This window comes from Tamandua tetradactyla, chromosome 19 (assembly GCF_023851605.1).
Source record: "Tamandua tetradactyla isolate mTamTet1 chromosome 19, mTamTet1.pri, whole genome shotgun sequence".
In the NCBI taxonomy this organism is placed as follows: domain Eukaryota; kingdom Metazoa; phylum Chordata; class Mammalia; order Pilosa; family Myrmecophagidae; genus Tamandua; species Tamandua tetradactyla.
This window is the reverse complement of record NC_135345.1, coordinates 39,302,004-39,328,655: the sequence shown is the minus strand read 5'-3', so window position 1 is coordinate 39,328,655 and position 26,652 is coordinate 39,302,004. Positions and strand designations below refer to the sequence as shown.

Genomic DNA, 26,652 nt, shown 5'->3' with positions numbered 1-26,652 from the left:
GAACTGTGAACATGAACACAATATTTGATGTTTGCTGATTTTACCTTATAAACAATTGATAGAAATGTAAACATACATATAACCAAATGACAGCCCAGACTTTAGTAACTATATAAGCTTTCTGGCTATTGCAATTACACATAAAAAGAATTACAGAGAAGGTAGACATTTATGAGTTACACAAATTAAGGCATATTCATTACAATACTATTTTTGAAAATCAGATATTTTTAAAAGTTCATTTTTTAAATTTTAGAGAATGCCCAGGTTCAGCCTTTTAATAGGAATGCTTATTTGTTGATTTTGGCCACCTTTTCTTTAGTCCCCTTAAAAATTAAATGCAAAACAATGGGAATGTAGGCCTATTCAAAATATATAAATACTTATAGTAAGACTTTGAATCGCTTGGCCTTCAAAAATATTGCTTAACAAATCAAGTTCAGCTTAATCGTAAGTAAGTGTAAGGCTGGAATATTTTACTCTGCCTTCGGTTGTAGGTTGTATTTTTGTGGCTGGAAAAAATGTTCTTCAATAGCACTGACCAGGTCATGCAGTTCCTTCTTCAGTTGCTCAGGATCACTGAAAAATTAAGGGGGAAAAAAAGTCCAGATCAATGGATTATTCCAAAATATATTTAAATGCCCCACATTGATCAAGTACACTGAAATGTCACCTTAAGAAATTACTAAATCGGACAAAACAGAACTCCAGGGACTTAAGTATGAGAATGTACCTATTGGACTTAAATAACAATTACAGCAAAAAAAAAAAAAAAAAAAAAAAAAAGAGACAATATCCATTATTTCTCCCCAAGGACTTTTCTAAAACTCCCATTCCATTGTTATTCTCATAAGAATTTAATTTTCAAGCATCCCTAAAAGATCTGCAATGTTCGTACCCAACTGTGCAGAGAAATCTTTCATGACTCCAGGTGTCATTAAATCTGTTGAACTTTTACAAACCAGACGTCTCTGTTAAATTCTCAGTCTCCCAGAATACAGAATGTTCCTGATCATGTTTGCCTTTAAACTAGAGGAAAGCTAAGCCGCAGCCGTCTTTTTTAAGGCATTCCAGGAATGGGCTGGGATGGGGAGCCCCCTACCGGGCATGCGCAGTCACACACCAGGAACTCAGACCCGGCAGGTTTATCATTTAGGGTCACCACTGAAGTATGAACTGGAATCTAAGGAGGCAGCTCCCCACCTAAGGAAATCAAACATTCAAGCCTGTGGGAGACACTCATTTCTATGCAAACAGTTGGAAGGTAAATAATAGATAAGACTGATTTGTAATTAAACAGGTTTCCAGCAGCTTACATGTCAGGCTAGTGTGTTTCTAGCACTTAAAACTGAAAAGCTGAATTTAAAAAATAAAATCATACTTTCCATTATTTATTACTTGACCATCTCTAAAAGATGCAAATTCTATTTTAATGGGAATGGCAGTCCTTAAAATTCGTTAAGATCATCTTTACAGTGCAATGAGCTAAACAGGATGACTAAAACAATCCATTCATTACAGATATTAATTCTGGCTCTACCGCTTACTGTGTTCTCTTGGGCAAGTAACTTTGTCCATCTGAGACCCAGATTCCTCATTTGTAAAATTGGGATAAAGGCTTTACCTTCTCAAGAGAATTAATTGTATAGATTGAGATAAATTATATAAAGCAATTAGTACTGAACCTGGTCCAAAGTCCCCAACATATAAAATAATTATGATTCATAACTACATACGAATTTCACAATTTTTTTTACTTCCCCATAAATGTGCTTTGAAGAAAATGGTAGTTCTCAGGAATGCTTGTAAGCTAATAATTACTTCAAAAAAAATAAATATCTATAACCCAAAACCCTCAGTGAATTTACCAATTACTAAGGTATTTATTGATCCAAGTTAGTTTTTCAATCAAGACATATACAAAATAATACATTTTTATGTTAATTTAATGTTTCAAACATTTTGTTTCTTATGTGTGAAAAAATATCAATACTACTGTAAATGACTCAGTGGTGCATTAATTCCTAAAAACAAAGTTTTGTCTTATTGTTTCCCATCCTAATCAATCACTAAATGCTCCATTTTAAGTTAAAGTTTGACAATATTTCATAGCATTTTTTAAAACAACAGGACACATCCTATAATCATTTAAACCAGGGTTAAGGATTTCTGTCTCTGAAAAGTCTAAATCTAGGTGGATCTCTTTATAGAAATGTATAGCAAAATGTCACATGCAAAAGACACTGATTTTTTTTCTAACCATCATGAGAAACCACTCACACTAAATAATAACTAAATGCAATATGGGGTTGTGGATTTGATTCTAGATTTGGAGATAAAAAGGCTATTTGGGAGAGCTTGGTGGAAGTGTGAATATGGACTATATTTTAGATAATAATGATTGTTGTATTGGTGAGTTTTATGTGTCACCTTTGCTAGGCGATAGTCCCCAGTTATTGAATTAAACGTGATCTAAGTGTTGTTGTGAAGGTATTTTGGAGATGTGAGCTTTGTTTATAGCCAGCTCAATTTAAGCAAAGGAATTACCTTAGGTATTCTTCATGGGTCTGATTCTATCGGTTGAGAGGCCTTAGGAGCAGAACTGATGTTTCCTCTTAGGAAGAAATTCTACCTGTGGGCTGAGAATGCCTGAGAATCCCCACCTGCTGTTCTTGATAGCTTGCCCTATAGATTTTGGGCTTGTCTAACCAGTCCCAACAATTGTCTAAGCCAATTCCTATAACAAATCTCTTAATGTGTATATCCTAATTCTGTTTCTCTGCTAGAACTCTGATACGACCAGTAATATTGAGAAATTAAGAGTGTTCTTGTTCTTAGGAGGAGACGCATATTGAAGTATTATCATGAGGTAGGTCTGCATGTTACTTTCAAGTGATTCAGAAAGTAAACGCATAATATATACGGTGAAAGACAGCAAATAACACAGAATGTTACATACACATTCTGTGTCAGGGGTCAGCAATCTGTGGCCCACTGCCTATTTCTGCAAATGAAATTTTATTAGGATACAGTCACACCCATTCATTTAAGTATATGGCAGCCTCTGTGCCGCAACAGCAGAGTTGAGTAGTTGTGATAGGGCCCATATGGGCTGCACACTGAAAATATTTACTGTGTCGGTTTGAAAGGATTTATGTACCCTAGAAAAGCCACAGTTTCACCTAATTCCTATTCAGTACTATAGGTTGGAAACTTGATTAGGTCATCTCCACAGAGATGTGACTCGAACAATTGTGGATATTAAACTCGATTAGATGGAGACGTTTCTCCACCCATTCTTCGTGACTCTTGATTAGTTTACTGGAATCCTGTAAAAGAGGAGACAGTTTGGAGAGAGTTCCTTCTGAGAATAAGGAGTTCAGCTGCAGATCCACAACAGAAGGATGAGAGAACCAGAGCCCACCAGCCAGCCACCTTTGGAGAGGAAGAAGGAAAATGCCTCCCAGGGAGCTTCGGGAAGCAAGAAGCCTGGAGAGAAAGCTAGCAGACATCACCATGTTCACCATGTGCCCTTCCAGCTGAGAGAGAAACCCTGAATGTCACTGGCCTCCTTGAACCAAGGTATCTTTCCCTGGACACCTTACATTGGACATTTCTATAGACTTTTTTTTTTTTGCGTGGGCAGGCACCAGGTCTCCAGCATGGCAGGTGAGAATTTTGCCACTGAGCCACTGTCACACTATCCTAGACTTGTTTTAATTTGGACACTTTTCACAGCCTTTGAACTATAAATTAGCAACTTATTAAATTCCTCTTTTTAAAAGCCGTTCTGTTTCTGGTATATTGTGTTCTGGCAGCTAGCAAGCTAGCAAACTAGAACATTTACTATCTGGCCTTTGACATAAAAAGTTTGCTGACCTCTAGTCTAGGTGAAGGGTATATGGATATTCACAATATTATTATTTCAGCTTTTCTGTAGGTTTGAAATTTTTCTAAAAAAAAAAAATGTTAGATCTAACTAAAGACATCTCCCTCAAAAGAATTTTTTTGAAAGCAGAATTTTTACTTGGAAAGGATTTTCTATACTAAAGAATTAGTAGGGCATAGAATTCTATAAATAAATGGAATTCATGGTGTAAAATATATTAATAATATTTAAGAATATTACAAAATTCAGAAACTTTAGCCATGGCTCTCTTGATATTGAATGTTAGGAATGCTGGTGCTTGGCTGAGCCCTGAGAGTATATCCATGGACTGGTCTAGTGCCTCATGTCCCATTTAATAAAAGGCAGTGGCATTTCAATTAATATAACAAAAGAACAATTTTTCAAAGTATTACAAGCAATTTATAAAGGAATAATTTAATTTAAGTCCATTCAACAATCCATGTGAAAAATTTAAATATCATAAATCCTTAAACGTTAAATATTGCTATTGGCTTTTTTTTTGCATGGGCAGGCACTAGGAATTGAACCCAGGTCTCCGGCATGACAGGTGAGAATTCTGCCACTGAGCCACTGTTGCACTGCCCCTGCTATCATTTTTTTTTCATTTTCAAACAGTTTTATTTACACATCATAAAATCCAACTTAATTGTATAAACATGACTTCAGCACCATATTTTCTATCAGAGGACATTTCCTTTTTTTCCACACAGAATCCATACCCTTTCCCAAATTCCTCACCTGTTAATATTTAGTTTTGGCATAATGCCTTTGTTACACTCAGTGGAAGCATATTATAATTGTTACTGTTGAATAGAGACCCTAGCTTACATTGATTGCACTTTTTCCATATACCATATATTTTCAACATCCTGCAATATTTTTTTAACTTAACTTATCATAAGTTATATATGACTACATATATGTATATGACTACATATATAATCAGTAATTCACAATATCATCACATAGTTGCATATTCATCATCATGATCATTTCTTAGAACATTTGCATTAATTCAGAAAAAGAAATTAAAGACAACAGAAAAAAATTCATACATACCATATCCCATACCCCACCCTTTCATTGATCACTGGCATTTCAATCTAAATTATTTTAAATAAAATTTATTTTATTTGTTCCCCCTATTATTTATTTTATTATCATTGAAAGCTTTATCATTATTCAATCATCTTCAAGAAACATGACTACGGGAGCACAGCTCTACATTTTCAGGCAGTTCCCTCCAGCTCTCTATTATATCTTGACTAACAAGGTGATATCTATTTAATGTATAAGAATAACCTCCAGGATAATCTCTCAACTCTGTTTGGAATCTCTCAGCCATTGACATTTTATTTTGTTTCATTTCACTCTTCCCCCTTTTGGTCGAGAAGGATTTCTCAATCCCTTGATGCTGAGTCTCAGCTCATTTTAGGATTTCTGTCCCACATTGCCAGGAAGGTCCACACCCCGAGGAGTCATGTCCTGTGTAGACAGGGTAGGGCAGTGAGTTTGCTTGTTGTGTTGGCTGGAGAGAGAGGCCACATCTGAGCAATAAAAGAGGTTCTCTTGGGGGTGACTCTTAGGCCTAATTTTAAGTAGGCTTGACCCATCCTTTGTGGGGTTAAGTTTCATATGAAAAAACCCCAAGATTGGGGGCTCAGCCTATTGCTTTGGTTGTCCCCACTGCTTATGAGAATATCAAGAATTCAATTTGGGGAAGTTGAATTCTCCCCCTTTCTTATCATTCCTCAAAGGGGACTTTGCGAATACTTTTTTATTCACTGTTCAAATCACTCTAGGATTTATCAGGGCATCACTCTGGACAAACCAACAAAATCTCATGCCCTACTGAAGGTTCCACGTACTTATGGTGTTCAATTACGCTGTCTACATAAGTTATATTAGGAAATGCACTAGTCAAAACATAAATTTTGTACCAAATAAACATTTCTTGCTTTAGTCTCACACATAAGTTGAAATTTTAAAATATCAATTACTATCTATTTTCCTATGCTATCATTTTTATAAAGAAAAGTTTTCTGAAATATCAGGTAGATTTTTATGGGATAATAAAAAGGAAATGACAAGTATATAGGGAAACCAGGTTCTTAAATTGGACTAATGTCCATTTGTTTTCAAAGAACAAGGTATAGAAATATGAAAACACTAAGTGAGAATGACGGTTAAAAAGAAATGCCAATAGGAAATAATACCCCATAGAATAGCAAATAGCTTATTATTTCATGTGCATTGATGGGAACATGATACTTGTACAATATCATGATCATATTTTGGTAATTCAGAATATTTAGAAAGTGAGCTGTTTTACATGTTCATTCAAGTTGTTTAGATAAATTTTTACCCTTTGCGCACACAAAAAAGTTTTGATTAAGGATCTGTGGCTCAATATATTACAAGCCCATGACTTCTTAAGTATACTTTTATTTTAACACCTTGCCATTTGAGAACCTTAATCACGCCCATGATTGTTGGACCAAAGCTGCTATTCAGGAGACTCAGGAAACACTTGAGGTATGAAATGCTTATTTCCCTTATGATAAATTCCTGCAGTGGGCTCCTTTTTTGTTTTTTGTGTCCATGTTTTATTATTTTGCTTTGTTTTTTATTTCCTTCTTGGCTCTCAGCAGTCACTTCTTGCTGAAGAAATGTCTAGCTGTAACAATTCTTCAGAAGAGACACTCAGAAATTTGCCTCTACTTTTATTTCTACATATTGTAAATTTGATTACTAAGACTGGAAAAACCGTCTTGTGATCAAAGCTTTGAATTATACATGCAGTAACAATTACCTGGACCTGTGCGGTCTGCTATGCAGTCACTCACCACTTGTGAGTACTGAGTACTGGGAATGTGGCAACTGCAACTGAAAAACTGGATTTTAATTTTGTTACTTTTAATTAATTTAAATGTAAATATAAGAAAACCCTGCCACTTGATTGAGTTATTGGAAAGTTTAAGTATATTTGGAGCACATGGGTATCAAAATCTATTTTTTCAACTATAAATTTCATGAAATCTAAATATAAATCACATACATCTGATGGAAATATAGGATTTGGAATTGAGATGTGCTTTAAGTGCAGAACACTGAGTGAATTTCAAAGATAGTAGCAAAAAAAGGAATGTAAAGTTTATGATTAATAATTTTATATGGATTTCATGTTGTAGTAATATTTTGGATATACTAAGTTAAATAAAATATTCTTTTCACTTTTTAAAAATATGGCTACTAGAAAATTTTAAATTGCATATGTGGCTCATGTTTTATTTCTCTTGATCAGCAGTGACTCAATTTACCTTTTAGAAAACAATTTCCTGATTGCCAATGGTATTCTGAATAGGGACTTGGCAGTTAACTGAGGCATGCAATATCACATTTACATGTGCTAACTACATGTGCCACAGTTGTTAAAGTTCAAAATGTTATGGCTGGTGGAAAGCAACCAACTCAAACTCTTTGCTAAGCTTAGAGAAACATGACACTGAAGCTACCAGGCCATTAGCTCTGTGACAGCAAGGACTCTTCCTGACTCATCTCTTTACTCTCCCTGGAGTGCAGCACAGACTCAAGGACAACAGGAGCTCAAAGATATTTGTTGCACGCATGTGGAATGGATTTTGATTAATTCTCTCAGAGACATGAAAAAATGCAGAAGAAAAAGAGAAACTTATTGGTGTTTGCCTCAAATGAAAAATACTCCCATGTGGGAAACCTGGGTTCAATTCCCAGCCCGTGCAATTCCCCTCCACCCCCCCCCCCCCGAAAAAAATCAACAAATGGTGCTGCAGTAACAAGACAGACACATGGAAAAGGAATGAAATGTGGCTCCCACTATACAGTATACAAAAGAAAAAAAAAAACTCAGATAAGGAATGATTATTAACATTACTGAAATTAGGCATGTAACATTCTTTTTTTTTTCTTTTCTTTTGTATGCTGTATGACAGGGGTCACATTTCATTCTTTTTCCATGTGAGTATCCCCTTGATGTAGCACCATCTGTTGAATTTTTGTTTGCTTGTTTGCTTTTTTTGGGAAACACATGGGCTGTGACTTGAAACTGGGTCTCCCACGTGGCAGGAGGGAATTCTACCACTGAACTACCCTCGCACCCCTGCATGTAACAGTCTTGTACAAAGTGCAGTAAGAATAAAGGAATCCTAGAATTTTCGACAACTTAATAACAACAATTAGCAATCTTGTCCTGGATGCTTCAATCAGTTGTCAATATCAGACGAAATTCTAGACAGAATACATTATTAAACTACATATTGGAAAGATGAAATAATTTACTTCGCATGTGAAAAGAACCAATGAGGAACGTCAGAGTATAAAAATCACACCAGCTGCCATTCATGCCTTACCTGTTTCCAGGCGGAGCACACAGTTCCGCGTAGTACTTTATTTTGGGTTCTGTCCCGCTGGTCCGCATAGTGGCCACGCCTCCATTGGCAAAGGTAAAGGTGATCATTTGGCTGTATTTACTAGTAGGGAGAACCTAGGAATTAATTTATAAACATTATAGCTATAGATAGTAATCTTCATAACATATTCTGACTTAATACTTTTTCCCCTGGAAAAGCAAGATAATAAATGCTGAATAAATATATTGGTAGAAAAGGAAATATTTTTGAGAAAATCAGAAAACTTACTCCATATACTGAGGTACTACAGCATAATAAGGCAATTTACAAAAAATAACTTTGTATAATAGTTTTTTTAAAATTAAAGTAACTAAAGTTTTATTAAAATTTAAACACAACTTTTTTATAAGAAACAATTTAAATAGAATACACACTAGTGAAGCAAAAAAAAAAGACACACAAAAATAACGGATCCATATTTTCAGTGTTGCATAAGTGAAACTTTACCAAAAGAGGCCATAAGATTTTTTTTTTAAAAAGTAAGCTCCAAGAAAGTTGGCTCGTATATTCATAGCTAATTACTCCCAAAATTCCTTAAAATGACAGAATTATTTAAAAAATAAACTCAAAGATAAAGAAAAGAGGAGACAGCAGTTGATTGGGTTACCAAAAATTCAGGGATGTCAGAAAACAAATGGAGTAGAAATGACCTGGTGGAACACAGGATGATGGAAGCTGAGCATCCATAAAAGGCAACACAGAGAAGAACCAAGCTGAAGTGCTCCGCAGAACCTGGGCAAGGCTTACAAACTGGAGGCACCAAGTACTGCAAAGGCAAGGGGGAGGCAGGGGCATTGCTTGAAAGGAGCTATTCAACCCTCAACCCCAGCCCACAGGTGGGTCACCACCTCTTCTCTACTGCTTTACAAGATTCCTAATTGGGTCAATTGGCACTATGGAGGACAGGGCATGATAAAAACAGAGGGAATAAATGAAAGTTCCCACACCGAACAATACCCTCTTTCCACTCCCATCTCTACTTCCCCGTCCCCACCCCACCTGCAGGACCTCCCTACCAGGCCTCGCAATTTAGAGTTCTCAGGCAAGAGATTAGGTTTAGGGTCAGGCTTCTCTGAAGAAGCCAAACAAGCCCAAATGTAGTCCCTCATAAGAAAGTTGACTTGATACCCAATCTCCCAAGGGTAAAGTATGTCAGCTGACAAGCCTTGCTCATGAACAAAGGGACTCCAATAAGTCTTTTGATGTCCAAGGACTATTAAGGATCACCAGATATTTGGAGAAAGATATCAGATAAAAGACAAATACCAAAACAAACAAATAAGAAAAAAAAGAAGTTGGAGGAAATAAAGAAAATATGAGTGAAAAAAGATCTACAGTCTTAAAAAGCTGCAATTAATATCCTTAGGGAGAGAAGATACTGTATACATGAATGTGAATAGGATATTATTTCTAAGAAATTCGAGACTAAAAGCTGCAATAAATATTCAGTAGAACCACTGGAAATTGAAGTTGAGGAAATCTTTCAAAAATACAACTAGAAGATAGAGTTGGACAATAGGAAGGAAAGAAATAAGAAAAATAGTGTCCTGGAGAGAACATCTCACTAATAATGCTTCAAGAAAGGGAAAACAGAAAATGAGGGGAGGAGATTATTAAAATAAAAAGCCAACTAACCTCCTTTCCTAAAGCAAAATTCAAGAAAACTGCTCAGAACTAAAAGAAAGTACTCCACAGAGCAAAATGACTCACCACGTACCCCCAAAATGAATGAAAAAAGACCCATACTAAAGTATATCACTGTGAAATTTTAGGCCCAAAGATTTAAAGAAAAGTTCCTAAAATCTTCCAGAGAGGGGGAAAAAAAAAACCCAACAAAACAAGCGAGTTGCATAGAAAAGACTGAACATTGCATTCCTGTAGCAGCAGAGTAGGCCTAACTATTTGCTGAATGAATGAATGAATGAGTGAATGAATGATTGCACAACATCAACACTGGAAGCTAAACAATACTGGTGTAATGTTCAAAACTGTGAGTCAAAAAAGCATGAAGGTAGAACAAGACATTATCAGACCCATAAAGGTTTCCAAATATTTATTTCCCATTCATTTTTTTCCTTAGGAAACTACTAAAGGATATGATCTAGGAAAATAAAAATGAAAAGAAGAAAAACAGGGGTCCAGGAGCACCCAACTCCAGAGGGTGGTAAAGGGCCTTTCCAGGATGACGGCTTTGTAGCCAGCCAAGAAAGCAGTGTTCCAGCCTGGACGCAGGAGCCAAGAGAGAGGTCATCGGAAACAAAACAGCTGATAGAATAGCTGGGTCACTGGACCACCTGGAAATCTGCACTGAGAAGCCCTTGAGGGATGTGGGAAGAACTGGTGATGGTTACAGAAGAAAACTAAGTCAATGAAATAGCAAAGCTATTACAGCAAAAACAATTAGTTATACAGATTAGGGAAACCTAATCAAAATACATTGCTTGCCTAAGCAGGAGACAGGAGTTACTAGTTATAATTACACACGCACAGAATCTGATTTAACCAAAAGTTGTAACAAAAGTGTATGGACAGTGGTGATTGAACAATGATATAGCTTTCACAATGAGACTCTGTGAATGTGAAAACCTTGTGTCTGATGCTCCTTTTATCTACTATATCAACAGAAGAGTAGAACATATGGAATAAAAATAAATAATAGGGGGAACAAATGTTAAAATAAATTTAGTTTGAAATGCTAGGGTAAATGAAAGTGAGGGGTAAGGGGTATGGTATGTATAATCTTTTTTTTCTCTGTTATCATTTTATTTCTTTTTCTGTTGTCTTTTTATTTCTTTTTCTAAATCGATGCAAATGTTCTAAGAAATAATGAATATGCAACTATGTGATGATATTAAGAATTACTGATTGGGGCCATGCGGTGGCTCAGCAGGCAAGAATGCTTGCCTGCCATGTCAGAGGACCCGGGTTCGATTCCCAGTGCCTGCCCATGTAAAAAAAAATTTTTTTTAAAAAGAATTACTGATTGTATATGTAGAATGGAATGATATCTTAATGTTTTGTTTGTTGTTAATTTTTTTAATTAATAAAAAAATAATAAAAAAAAAGTGTACTGACAGGGTGGTGTGATGGTGGCTCAGTGGCAGAATTCCCGCCTGCCATGCCAGGGACCTGGGTTTGAGTCCCAGTGCCTGCTCATGTGAATAAAAAAAGTGTACTGACAGGACAGGAGAGAAGGGGGAATGTGGAATGTGGGAAATGTAAGAACTAGTTTCTTATTTCTATAATAGGTAATTAACCAAGTCTAACACTGAGAAGTCAAAACATCATCATATGAAATACACCCTGAAGACCTGAATGCAGGGACTCAATCAGATACTTGGTTCACCTATGTTCATACATCATTATTCACAACAGCCAAAAAGTGGAAACAACCCAAGTGTCCATAAACAGAAGAATGGATAAACAAAATATGGTATAGTCAGACAATGGAATTTCATTCAGCTATAAAATGAAATGAAATTCTAATACATGCTATAACATTGATAAACTTTAAATACATTAAGCTACGTAAAAGGAGCCAGGCCAAAAAGGATTCGCATTGTAGGATTCCATTTATATGAAATATCTGGAAGAAGCAAATTCATAGAGACAGAAAGTAGACTAGAGGTTACCAGGGGTAAGGGGGCAGGGAATGAGGAGTTATTGCTTGATGAATACAGAATTTCTGCTTTGGGTGATGAAAACACCCAAATAGAAAGTGGGGATGGTAGCACAACGTTGTAAAAGTAATGCCACTGAGCTATACACTTAAAAATGGTTAAAAAGGCCATTATTATAATATATATATTACCACAATTAAATCACTGAAGGAGCATATTATTTAGAAATCTCATGGTAAACACAGGAGAAGCAATGGGGAGTGGTTGACATGGGTGGGAGGGCAGCGAGGGGGGCAGGAGCTGGGGCTCTGATGTTTTAACATAACCCTACTGAACTTTTAAAAATATTTCGTGTGCAGCTATGCCTGACAAAAAACACAAAATGTCCAAAGGTAAATATCAAAGAAAGAGAGTCTTACTCTCCTTCTCCCACCCCTCTAACACGGTTAACAAATCCGGGAGGGGTCTGCATGGTGCCAAGAACGTAAACTCACGCTTTACTGCTAACAACTCCCACCCAACCCGAGAGTAGGGTAACGCTGGCTAGAAGGCAAATATGCTAGTGAGCAGAGGTTCGCAAAGTGGGCACCGGCAGCATCAGCCGTGTCTGGGAATGCGCTGGACAGGAAGTAGATAGAGTATCAAGAAATCCGGGGTGAGGGCCAGCACTGCATTCAACCAGCCTCCCAGGTACTCTGGTGCATCCTCAGGTTTAGGTGTGAAAACCGCTGATGGCGAGGAAAAGTCAGATTCTACCCCCAACTGTCACCAACTAGCTGTGTGGCCACAGGCAGACCCTGTAATTCCGAGTATTCATTTCCTTATGTGTTGGGAGTTGGCGTAGATGACTAGTGAGATCCCTTTAAGCTCTAGCCCATGACTTTCAACCTCCTATATCCTTTCATGCAAAAGGCAAATGGAGAAGAGTTTAATTGATAAAAATATTTATTACTCACGGGTTTTTTGTCAGGTTGGCTATCATCATAGCCAGCTGTAAGGTCCCTAATGCCAGAAATTTCATATTTGCCACAAGTTTTTGGATAATTATTCTTCCCATCATAATTTCTGAGGTTTTCAAATAATTTTTTAATGGTGCCTTGATCATGGCAGATAAAATATGAAGCTTTGGTAATATGGTAGCCATACCTATCAAAATAAATACAATACATGTAAATGAGGAACAAATAATTCTCCAAAGTATACATGGGACATTATCAACCAGTATATTCTAAAATAAATGAAAGAAATAACCATAACTAGCATTAAAAAAATAATCTTGTCATAATTTTAAGACCCTTGTGAAGCCTCTTTCAACCTTTCTCCTTTGTTATAGCACTTAAGTAAACAACTTGATTTGCAATTTTTTTCTTGCTTTTTTTTTTTTTAATCTTCAGCTATTTTCACAAAAATTACAACCTGTCTGAGGGCAAACACTACATTGAACTCAAAGAGAACATACTATAGAGCTTGACTGGTAATAAAAAACACTTAAAAGGCATTACAGATGAGAACCTTTCCAGGAAGATAGAAGTAGGACAGGATTTGTGATAAAGAGAGTAATCATACACAGCTCAGTCAAACATAAGTTTCTTTTCCCTTCCCTAAACCTATCACTCGAAGAACAGTCACATTTACTGGGAGTCCCTACAAAATCTCACAAATTATGAGCCATCCATATTCAAAAGACTTAACTGCTCAAAATACCGCTTGGAAAGGAACATTAGCCTAAAGTAATCCTAATTAATATTAGTCTGAGGTGCTTTTTAGAAACTGCCTGAGACTGGACAAAAAAGAAAAAAAGATATAAATGGATTTAATAATTTTTCTAAGGAGCATGACTTTATAATCGAAAGTGTTCAATTTTCACCATAAAGAGGTCTTTTGAAATCATTTAATATATAATATGGCAAGTGAATATTTTGTGTAGATCAGAAATATGGGATGAAAATATGAAATATACTCGTCTTATATAAGCAAATGGGTACTTATGGCTTGGGATAAAAATCTGTGATCACAGCATTACACACAGATGCAGAAAATGCTTTATTCTGGGTTTTTTTTTGTATGTTGTACGGTAGGGTCACATTTCATTATTTTTACATGTGAGTATTCTGTTATTGCAGCACCATTTGTTGAATTTTTTTTTCTTATTTTTGATTGTTTGTTTGTTTTTGGAGAAGTGCATGGGCCAGGAATCGAACCCAGGTCTCCTGCGTGGCAGGTGAGAATTCTACCAGTGTACTATCCTTGCATCCCCTTATTCTGTTTTATTAAAACTAGTGAAAATGACTGATAACAGTGAAGACTGCTGTCAAAGGAGCAACAAATCTAAATTAATACACTGTTTTCTAAAGCTAAATTAATTAACTATTGTTAGAACAGACTGGACATTCCATCTACATCCCTAAAAATAATCTGCCTTCTTATATATTCAAATTGGCCAAAAATTTTTTCTTAGATCTCCTCATTGGGAAAATGGGTCACTGCACCTGCTCACATATATTCAATAGTTGTTTATATCTCTCAAAGAATATTGCATCCACATATAACCAGACAACTATTAACAAGTCACCAAAAAACAATTTAACAAACTTTAGAAATGATCACTGAAAGTATAGTATTGTATACCATGAATAGATTGTATATGTTTGAAGAAATCTCAACAAAAATATTTTAAAAACAATTTAAATGTTATATAGTAAATTCACACCATGTTTTATTCAACTTGGAATTTAGTTATGAATTTTATTTTAATGTAATTACTAATAAATTCACATCAAAAGGAAAAGGTGAGTGTTTATGTAGTTTTGGTGAGGAATATAATTCATAACCAAAGTAAAAGCATTAGAAAAAGAATTAGTGTCACATGTACAAGAGCATAATACCACATTAAAAATATTACTTTACTTAAACAATCAATAGAAACTTACTCAACATAGATGGCCTTTAGCTGCTGCGACAAAGACAAATTCTTGGTTGCTAGAAAGCTAGCCAATTCTGCGCTTATGACAGCAGCACTGACTCCATCTTTGTCCAGAACAAAAGGGCAGCACATGTACCCTGCAGAAAACATGCGTCAAACATACAGCCTCAGGAGCTGGTTCCTAACAGCACTGTGTGAAGTCACATATGTGTATGCATCTACCAATTGCATGTTAGAGGTTGTACAGCATTGAGTATGAGGATGTTTCTCACTTACCACCATGTGTTTAAGAATCTAGCCCAGTGCATAGCACATAACAGGACTTCAAGAAATATCTGTTGAATAACCTGTAAGATTTTCCCTCCTAGACCAACCATGCCCATTTGCTAGGTACAATCCAATTTCACTGCATATGAAATTATTTGCAATTATTCCAGTCCATGTTCTCTTTGAATGCCAATAGTTTTGCTACTTACATTACTTATCTTGACACCTGGCCTAAACTCCTTTATGCAATTATTTAATGCAATCTCCCCAACTAGATCAATATAAGCTGCTATAGCTAAGGCCAGTGTCATCTGTTTTCTCTAAGCCTCTGTGTAACAGATATGCAATAAATATTTGATAAACAAATGAAAGAAAATCTTAGGAGGGAAAAATACTTTTTATTCTTTTAAAATAAAAAGCTTTAGAAAGACAAGTCTTCCAAATCCGACAACAAAAGAGTAAAAGCTGCATCATGCCTTTTACTCAATAAATAAAATACAAAATAATATGTGTTTCTGCTGCAAGGGATATACAGATGAATCAGAAGAACAGGTATTATATGATAAGTGTAATGTATAATCATCTGTACAAAACTCATGGCTAAAATATTCCTGGCACCAATATCTGAATTGTTTTTTCTTTCTTTCTTTTTTTCTCATGGACAGGCACTGGGAATATACCTGAATTTTTAATTTCTAGGATTAGCTCTCCTTTCTGCTCCCATAGACAAACAATCTCAGCCCCATTGGTCCCACTTTTCAATGTTGATCTTTTGAACCCAAAGCCAAATGTCTTTGCCATATATTTACATTCTATTATGTTAACCGACTCTTATTACCATCATTATGATCACTTCTTACCAATAGCTTCTTCAAACGCAAATAAAACATTTTTCCCTTGGTCTATTAGTTGTTTGGCTCTGTTTCCCATCCACTTAAAGCCAGTTAATGTTTCCTAAAGGGAAAATCCAAAAATAAAGAAATGCATCAGACCTTCTATGGAGCAAATGAAAGGGAAAGGAGCACATCTCACCAACACCTTACCTCAAAATGAAAACCCTCCTTTAAGGCAATGGCCCGCAAGATTTTGGAGGAGACAGTGCTGGATAACATGTATGTGTCTTTGAGAGCACTGGGATCTTGGTTCTTTTCTCTCCAAGAGGTAAAGAGCCACCAGCCCAAAAGGGCCCCCAACTCATTGCCTGAAAACACTCTCCATTCACCACTGAAAGAGAAAACAGCCTATTCATTCCAGAGATCTTACATAAAACACAAAGGATCAAAGGGTCAAGACAGCATAGCCAAATGCAGGTTAAAATAGTGCCTGCAAGACTAGTCTTATTATTCACCACCTTCAAGTAAGTTATCAGAAATGTGACTGCAGCTTCACAAACATGTGAGCAGCTACCACGCATTAGCCCGTATGCCTAGACAAAAATCCCATCAGGGATGACACAATGTTTTTAAGTCCTCTGCAAAGGTTTTAGTTTTAAACATACCAGGAATATGGTGGCAAAATACACTGCCCCAAGCATAAAATAAGTTTGCACATCTCAATTTTGGAGCAGGTAAGTGTTGCTAATTCTGAGAGGGTGATAGCTTAGCATTCTTTAAGGTCAAGCTTGGTACTAAAACAGACCACTAGAGAGCAGATGTGCAGTAACGTTTTCTGTAGTTCAGCCGGCTAGAGGGAAACCTCACCTATCAGTATGCATTACATTTGCTTAACTTTCCAAACCACTGGTGTTGAATTCAAACATTTTTATCATCATCTAAAACCAGAACCCTTCAGCAGCACCCCACTGCCCACAAAACATCACACAAACTTGTTCACCTCATGAAACTACTTAGACTTTCCCCCCATTTATTTGCCACTCCTCTGTGCAAAGTCTCTGGCCAAACTTGTCTCAAAAGCTGTGTCAGTATGCTATAGGGATCCCTCTCGTCTTCTCTCCTTCTCAACATTTCCTTGAAGGTCCAGCTCTTGACCAAAAGCTTTGGCAAATAGCAAACTACTAGCCTCACCAAGCAAAGTGCTTTGCTCTCTTTGGATACCAAGTTCTTAATTACAATAAGATCAGTTTCAAAATGAAGAAAGAAGGGTGCACAGGTGGTTCAACAGTAGAATGCTTGCCTGCCATGCGGGAGATGCAGGTTCTATTCCCAGCTCATGTAATCATACCCACCCACCCCCACCAAAAAAGAAAGAAGGAAAGAATTATAAATAATAATTTCGAATCCAAGCACATACTGGGTTGATTTTCTTAGCATTCTGTTTGCCACTTGCAACCCACAGATCTGCAGCTTGCTCTCTGATCTGGCACTGGATGGAAGGCTCAAGGACATGATGATAGGAAATACTTCCAAATAGGTCCAGTCTCCCCAGGAACATTTTACTTCTGAAAATATCAACCTTAATATTTTTGTTTATATAGATCATCACAATTAATTGTACCTGTCTTGCTTTTCTGCTACAGCCAGTCTATCAGCATCTGGATCATTTGCCAAAACAATTTTGGCCTTGATTTTGTCGGCCAAACCAAAAGATAAAGTCTGCAAAAAGAGTGAAAATGAAAGATGGCTTAAATCAAGAATTGAGGATATTGCAGTCTTTAAAAAATTTTTTAGCCCTTTAAGAATGAAAAGAGAACATTCCCTGAACTAAGGCTGAATTTTATTTCTCAAATTGGTCTTGGACAACCACATATTATCTTCCTAAGCCAGAGCTCAGATGATGGGGCAAGCAAAGCATGCCCCATGCTTGCCTGTGTGATTAGTTCCATATTTGATAGCATGTGGGGGACGGACTTTTACCGTGGGATGAACCTCACAAATGAACCAAAATAAACCGACTTGCTGAGTGTTATCATTACTCTAACCTTTAAAACATTTATAGGCACCATAATTTAAACAGCACTTCTGTATATCAGAAAAAAAAATGACAAGGAATAAAAAACATAATTTGATAAACCTCCATTTCTTTTTGGCATTAGGTGGCACAGTAAATTAAATGTAAATTAAATTACTCAAGTGAAATTTAAAAAGCCATTTGGTGATTATGGTGATGGACAAACTACTATGTGATGATATTGTGAGCCATTGATTATGCACCATATATGGAATGTTTGTATGTTAAGAATATTTGTGTTTGTATGTTTTGGTTTGTCAATAAAAGAAAAAACAAACAAAAAGCCATGGGCTATCCTCTAGTATTACAGATGTAGGACAATACTGTATCATACCTCTGTGAATGTAAAATATCTTATACCTGCTTTATGATACTTAGGAGTGACCATGCTATATCAGACCTACTTTTAATGACATTATTCTAGAACTTTTTTCTTTCCAAATAATGATCGAGAAGCTAACAAAAAATGGTGCCAGGTTAAAAAAAAAAAAATTTTAATTTCAGCTCTTACCTCCTACATTAGGTTGGCTAATTTGAAAGTTCCTTTAAGAAATCAGTAACTAATAAACATAAATATTTCTGATGATGAAAATATTTTTGTTTCAGCGCACTGAAAACACATAACTTATTTCACTTGCTCTTCACAGCTTTGAATATAAAAGGCAGATTTTAGGATTAAAAAGATAAATTTACCAAGACCCCTTTACCCTCTTCTGGATTCGGGTATTTCACGGTTGGGAACTCAGGGTCAGGATCTTTCTGTTCGGGAACAGCCTCGGGAGGAGCAAAGCCAAAGGCTTTGAAGGCCAACTGCACAAACTCGTGGCCCACGCCGTGCACAGACGTGTGCACAAACTTCACCGTGGTCTCCCTGTTCACACTCCTAGAATCAGACACATCATGAAAAATGGTAGGACATACATACGGCTCCAGAAGGTTTGCAAAACAGACCCTTAAGATCGGATGAAACTGGTGCAATAAGAATGTCCAAGACAAAGGAATAACTTCAACTCCATTCCAAAAAGTTAAACAAAACATATCCACCCTTCCCAAACACACACACACTTCATCCCACAACACATTCAAGTTTTAAATCTGCTCTGTGGTCATTTTCAGCAAATCTGACTAAATTTAGATTTTGTTTTAGGGTATAGCTTTCACATCTGGGGTGGGATAAAAGAAAGCTCCCCAGGGCTCAGGTTCCAGGCCACGAGGCATGGCCAGCTCCAGGGCTCTGCACTCTCTTTACCAGCCACAAAATTAATTTTCAAAACTAACTAAATTTGATGGAATATCTCATACAAGGTATCCCATTAAAAATAAAAGTTTTTCTTTGTCAAGTAGCAATACCGTTTGGCAGAGTGCCATGTTCCAGGGACTTAGGACAGAATAACAAAACACATCAAAATCAAGAGTAGGCGTTACATAAAGGTAAACAGAAGGCTTTCAAAAACTCCAGTGCTCTGACTGCTAGAATCTTGTTTTTTTCCTCAATTTTTTTGGAAATCAACAAATAAACTAGTTCCCAAAGAACAAAAACAAGAATACCCTTGAAAATAAGGTACACCATGAAAAATAAACATGCAGGATTAGTGAGGAACGTATTTCAGAATATTAAAATGCATTATAAACTTATAGCATTTAAATGTTTATCATTAGGGATGGAAAAAAAAGCCAGATTAAAGGAACAGACTATAATCCAGAAGATCTATTTTCAGACGGGAAAGGCGTATGAGAAGCAGTAAAGCACAGAGGTTAATTAACATGCTCTACAGACAAGCTCCCTGAATTTGAATGCAGAGGCTCTGCCATTTATGAACTCTGTAACTACTGGCTATCTACTTAACCTCTAAATGGCAATACATTAGCACCTACTCTCAGGCTGAGTGTGAGAATTAAAATAAGATTAAATTAATAAATACAATATTAGAAGGGCCCACAGTAGTTATCTGATCTATAATAAGCAATCCATTAATGTTAGAAATTGTTTGATAAAGGTGACATTTCTAATCAGTCAAAAAAAAGATTCTTCAATTTACGGTATTATGCAAGCCCTTTGGGGGAAAAAAACTAATCTGCTTTCCCTTCTTCACACTTTATACAAAATTAAAAAATCATCAATGATTCAAAGATACATAACAAAATGCAGACATGGAAGTTCTAAGAAAAGAAAAACAAGGAGAATTTCTTTTGGAATCTTGGGGTAGATTAAGTCTTAAGTATGACATAAAACCCAGAAGTCATAAATTTAATTATTGACAAATATTTTCAAATTTTTTAAAAAGTTCAGGAAAAAGTTTCAATGAAAAAGCCCAAATATAGCAACAGAAAGGAAATAATGATTGAAATAAAGACTAGTTTTCTATGTAAAAAGAAATTTTACAAATAAGATAAATACCTAGAAAAATACAAACTAAATAAATATAACAAAAGTTTATTCATAATTAAAGAATAAATAAAAGTGAGATATTACTTTCATCTAGCAAATTGGCAAAAATTAAAAAGTTTGATAATACCCAGTGCAGATAAAAAAGTGTGGATCATATACTGTTATCATAAACCATTAGTAGGAGCAACAACTGTGTTAACATTTTTAGAAAGCAATTTCTTAACTGCTATTAACTCTGTAAATGCATATACCATTCTGCTGTCAGAAATTTGGCCTATGACTATATATATACGAGCACTCTAGGGACTGTGCAATAAATGCTTGCTCCAGTGCTACCCAGACTAGCAGAAAACTGGAAAACCCCTCAGTCTTTGCAAGGTTGAATCAGAGGGGCTGAGTGAAAAATCGGATGTGTTTCGTCTGGATTATACACCATGTAAAAAACTGGTTCCCAACATTTAGAAATCAGGAGATTTCATATACAAAATCTAACTTTCCAGTTTCTCCTGCGGGGGCAGGGAGGGCCAGACGATCAGCCAACTCTGGACCCACATTCTCACAAGTAACACCCAGCAAGCACCAAGAATGGTATGGGATTTGGGTTCTGCATTCCACATAGGAGCCACCACTGCCAGGTGACCTAACAAATAGAATATTAGAGTCCACCTAGAAGTTCCTTTTTTTAAATGAGTTTTTTCTTCCAGGAGGGACAACAGAGAATGGTGAGACCCGCAGAATATTGGAGAAGGACAACCCTGTCATTCAGCTAGTCTGCTCTTTACTGCCACTTGAGTGTATCACGTCTGTGTCACTGTCTTTTAAACAGATGCCATAGCCATTAGAATGAATGAGTCAGTTTTACTAGGGGTTAACACAGAAAGGCATTAACTGGGAGTGGGGGGGAGATGCATAGAACAATCTAAGTACACTACATTCCTATTTATGTGGATGAAATACATTGTACATACACATGCTCTTATATAGAAAAAATTGTGGAAAGATATGAGAAAAACATCAATATTTCATATTTGACACCTTTCGATAAGTTTCTTTTCACACGAATACACACACATACATACATACTTATATACATTACCTATATATATGCATATAAATATATATATATATGAATCTAAGCAAGCATCATCAAAACCTAGCGCGTGGGCTAGCCACCTGTTTTTGTAAAAAAGTTTTTTTGGAACACAACCACCTTTGCGTTCACTCACCTAGGCATTATCTATGGCTGCTTTTGGTACTATAATGACAAAATCGGGTAGTCACAAGAGTCTGGTTGGTAAAGCCAAAATATTTACTACCTGGCCCTTCAAGAATAAATTCTGCAACCCCTGATCTACAGCTTCTAACATCAGATGCAGCTGCAGTATACGTACCAAATGAAAAGAAAAATATAATGAAACTGATAGAATTTGGCTGAATAAAATTAATTCAATTCACTTAAGGTGAGTGAAGACACGATCCATTTACCTATGAAAACAGTATTTCTTAAGGTCTTCAAAGTAGTCCCTACAGATGGAAGCACTTGGGTCATGAAGAAGTGAACTGCCATCGATCAAAGAATCCTCCCATGCCTTATGCCATGGTTCCAGGTTTGCTTCAATAGCTTGAGAAATCCCTTTATCATGAGGAGAGATGATCTGAGTTCCGTTATCCCAGTAGACCTAGAGAATGCAGTAATATCCGTTAGTGGGAATAAAGCCTCCGTGACCTGTGCTCCCAAATAGTAAAGGTATACAATTTATACAGAAGGAAAAAAAAATACCTTATAACCGTTATCCTGTTTTGGGTTATGGGAGGCAGTTATCATGATTCCAGCACAAAGTTTCAAATGTAATACTGTGTAGGGCTATAATATAGTAGGTAATAAGAACAGACATTTTAAAACAAAAAATTAGATATGCTTAAACTATCTATCATATAATGTTTATTTGAACCAACTTATTCTCTGTTAATAAACATAATATTAAATATAATGTGCCATACCCAAGCAGCCTATTATTACCCTTGGAACTAACCAGTTGCTCAAAATTCCAGGATGTACACCCAAATAAGAAAGGTGGGTGTTATTCCAGGTGCCTTTTTCTCACTCTGTCTTTTACTTGGTAGAACTAGGAAGCTCTTCAAACAAAAAGGCTGCCTAACCTCACATTTCACATCTTCGAAGCCTTCTGTTAGGGATAGGAGCCTATACCAACCCTTCTCTTCTTTCCCCCGTGTGCTTTTAAGGAAAAAGTTGAGAAAAAAGTCAAAGAAATGCAGAGTGTTCTTACAGCTTGCTTATTTATCTCCCACACCAGAATTACAAGCTTCTCTTCTATTTCTACTTAACTCCCATCTTTACAAGATTACTTCCCAAAATGGGGAGGGGTAGACATAATCCCCCAAAGATGCATATTTGATTTATTACACACAGGCAACCTGAGGTTTTAACATTTGTCCCTTCCCATCCTCCTACTAAGAATCACTGCAATCATTTGTCCTCTTAGGGGTAGGTCACATCCCTTAGGTGTGCTGGGCAAAGAAAAGAGAACCAGTGTTGGAAAACTGATGAGACACTGATTTAATTCAGGTCTGTTAAAAATAGTAGCTTATCTAGTATCAAACAGGATTAGGATGTTTAAGATATGACAATTTTCTATCAAATAATGAAAGTTGAACTAAGTTTTGATACTTGAACTTAATGTGACATCGAGTGGTCTACTGGATTAGTTATGGTCTAACTTCTATATTTATATTGCCTTGTTTTTATTTGTCAGTAACTGCATTAAAATCATGTTTTGGCTTAATTTCTAATAATATATATTCTCAGCATCTGACCCTACTCTTAAAAGTTCTGTCCACTTAAATGCAACAGCTCCTACTGATCAATTCTTCAGAAATGATAAAAGTCTTATTAAAACATGCCAAGCATGCTTTTTTTTTTTTTTTTTACCATTCATGGTTATTATTTAGTGAGCCATTTTTATGAAAAAACTCATTCACCAAGTTCTCAAAGATATTTATGATATGATAAGGTTTGAGTTGATTTCATATTAGAGCCAAGAAGTTTCCTAACTGTGATAATTCAGGAAACATGAACTGCAGTGCAAATCAAATGAAGAAAAAAACATTTTTCTAATGGCTAAAATTATCTTTAAAATGCAAGCAAAATGGAAACTGCACTTTTTAAAAGTCAATTCTGATGAATCAAAAATTGAATACCAGAGAAATATTACTTGGATGTGGGAAACATTCCAGGATAGAAAAGAGAATGCCCGATTAGTGTCAAGGAGCTCTTTAGTCATCAAATACCCAAATCCCAATAATACTAAATACTGTTACACTGAGCCACATCCAATCCCCAAAATAGGACAGGAAATTATAAAAGGATACAGTTACTTACCACAAAGGGAGTTGGGGTTATATTAGAAAAGAGGTACACAGGAATACCCTGACTGATAAATGTGGTTGCAGCAAGTCGGGCAAACCTGGAAATGCAAAGTGACATGGGGAGAGTACAGTTAGAGCGGCCAGGGCCACAGGTGACAGTAAAGAAGGAAACGAATGCCTGAACACCTCTTTAGTCAAAATGCAGCATCCAGATCAAGATAAATGTCTATTATAAATTATTTGCATCGGCCTAGAATATGAAAAGAACCTTAGGCTTCATGTCATTTCACTCCTTTGTTTCAGAGAAGAGTGACAAAGACCAGGAAAGGCCAGGTGAGTTGCCCCACTTCCAGCTATGGCAGCACTCTCGACTATCTAAGCGGTTCTCAGCTGGGGCAGATTCTGCCCATTCCCTCCCCCAATCAGGGAACATAGGAAATAATAATGTTCTGATCTCTAAATGTCTTGCACATTGTAGGCGATACAAAGCAGCACATGGCAACCCATCCAACTCTGAGACTTGAACTATAAATTTAAACAAAATCAGTAACATCAGTTACTTTAAGGAATCGATATGCTCCAAGTCCAGAACAAGAAATACCCTTACCTTAACTGATAATGTCAACATATAGGAAGGAAGCATCAGCCAGAAAATAGGTAAAAAAATAAAGAAATTTGAGAAGCTAAACAGGAAGAGCTAGTCCTATATACACACACTGTGCCTGCACTGACCAGAGGATCCGACATGGCCATATGTTAGAAACAGCATGCTCACAATTCAGTTCTTTAAACAGCTAAATTTCTCACTGTAAAGTGACAAACTGAGAGGTTACTGATTCTAATTTATGCTACACTATTCTCTTATAGCTGCAGTTTATGTGCACCGATCCCCGAAAACTATAGCTTCTCTCTTAGTTTACCGACAAAAAAAATCACATTTTTGAGCTTGCAAAGCTGAAGACAAAAACTACCTTAGATGCTGTGCTGGTTTGAAGCTATTATGTCAGAAAAGCACTGTCTTAATCCTAATTCAATCTTGTGCGAGCAGCCATTTTTCTGGCATTCCGCCTATTATTGATTTCCAACTTCATTCCTTTATGATCCGAGAAAGTGTTGTGTATGATTTCAATCTTTTTAAATTTGTTAAGACTTGCTTTGTGACCCAGCATATGGTCTATCTTTGAGAATGATCCATGAGCACTTGAGAAAAAGGTGTATCCTGCTGTTGTGGGATTTAATGTCCAATAAATGTCTGTTAAGTCTAGCTCCTTTATAGTAATATTCAGATTCTCTATTTCTTTATTGATCCTCTGTCTAGATGTTCTGTCCATTGATGAGAGTGGGGAATTGAAGTCTCCAACTATTATGGTATTTGTGTCTATTTCCCTTTTCAGTGTTTGCAGTGTATTCCTCACGTATTTTGGGGCATTCTGGTTCGGTGCGTAAATATTTATGATTGTTATGTCTTCTTGTTTAATTGTTCCTTTTATTAGTAGATAGTGTCCTTCTTTGTCTCTTTTAACTGTTTTACATTTGAAGTCTAACTTGTTGGATATTAGTATAGCCACTCCTGCTATTTTCTGGTTGTTATTTGCATGAAATATCTTTTCCCAACCTTTCACTTTCAACCTATGTTTATCTTTGGGTTTAAGATGTGTTTCCTGTAGACAGCATATAGAAGGATCCTGTTTTTTAATCCATTCTGCCATTCTATGTCTTTTGATTGGGGAATTCAGTCCATTAACATTTAATGTTATTACTGTTTGGATAATATTTTCCTCTACCATTTTGCCTTTTGTATTATATATATCATATCTGACTTTCCTTCTTTCTACACTCTTCTCCATACCTCTCTCTTCTGTCTTTTCGGTTCTGACTCTAGTGCTCCCTTTAGTATTTCTTGCAGAGCTGGTCTCTTGGTCACAAATTCTCTCAGTGACTTTTTGTCTATAAATGTTTTAATTTCTCCCTCATTTTTGAAGGACAATTTTGCTGGATATAGGAGTCTTGGTTGGCAGTTTTTCTCCTTTAGTAATTTAAATATATCATCCCACTGTCTTCTAGACTCCATGGTTTCTGCTGAGAAATCTACACATAGTCTTATTGGATTTCCCTTGTATGTGATGGATTGTTTTTCTCTTGCTGCTTTCAAGATCCTCTCTTTCTCTTTGACCTCTGACATTCTAACTAGTAAGTGTCTTGGAGAACGCCTATTTGGGTCTAATCTCTTTGGGGTGCGCTGCACTTCTTGGATCTGTAATTTTAGGTCTTTCATAAGAGTTGGGAAATTTTCAGTGAAAATTTCTTCCATTAGTTTTTCTCCTCCTTTTCCCTTCTCTTCTCCTTCTGGGACACCCACAACACGTATATTTGTGCGCTTCATATTGTCCTTGAGTTCCCTGATACCCTGTTCAAATTTTTCCATTCTTTTCCCGATAGTTTCTGTTTGTTTTTGGAATTCAGATGTTCCATCCTCCAAATCACTAATTCTATCTTCTGTCTCTTTGAATCTATCATTGTAGATATCCATTGTTTTTTCTATCTTTTCTACTTTGTCCTTCACTTCCATAAGTTCTGTGATTTGTTTTTTCAGTTTTTCTATTTCTTCTTTATGTTCAGCCCATGTCTTCTTCATGTCCTCCCTCAATTTATCGATTTAGTTTTTGAAGAGGTTTTCCATTTCTGTTCGTATATTCAGCATTAGTTGTCTCAGCTCCTGTATCTCATTTGAACTATTGGTTTGTTCCTTTGACTGGGCCATATTTTCAATTATTTGAGCGTGATCCATTATCTTCTGTTGG

The 26,652-nt window shown here is 36.2% G+C and overlaps 1 protein-coding gene across 2 annotated transcripts in view; it reads right to left on the bottom strand.

Moving 5' to 3' along the window:
• Nucleotides 1-264: 264 nt before the first annotated feature.
• The window catches only part of PGM2 (phosphoglucomutase 2), a 37,078-nt gene continuing 10,690 nt past the window's right edge, over nt 265-26,652 (bottom strand). For both annotated transcript variants that reach the window (XM_077136585.1, XM_077136586.1), the window contains exons 4-14: nt 23,865-23,949; nt 22,245-22,328; nt 21,950-22,143; nt 18,769-18,958; nt 17,623-17,720; nt 16,212-16,392; nt 16,029-16,122; nt 14,909-15,038; nt 12,935-13,124; nt 8,299-8,432; nt 265-579 (exon numbers count right to left, since the gene is read on the bottom strand). In XM_077136585.1, the coding sequence (XP_076992700.1) occupies nt 477-579; nt 8,299-8,432; nt 12,935-13,124; nt 14,909-15,038; nt 16,029-16,122; nt 16,212-16,392; nt 17,623-17,720; nt 18,769-18,958; nt 21,950-22,143; nt 22,245-22,328; nt 23,865-23,949 (1,483 nt within the window). In that variant the 3' untranslated portion in view covers nt 265-476. The remainder of the gene's footprint in view (nt 580-8,298; nt 8,433-12,934; nt 13,125-14,908; nt 15,039-16,028; nt 16,123-16,211; nt 16,393-17,622; nt 17,721-18,768; nt 18,959-21,949; nt 22,144-22,244; nt 22,329-23,864; nt 23,950-26,652) is intronic.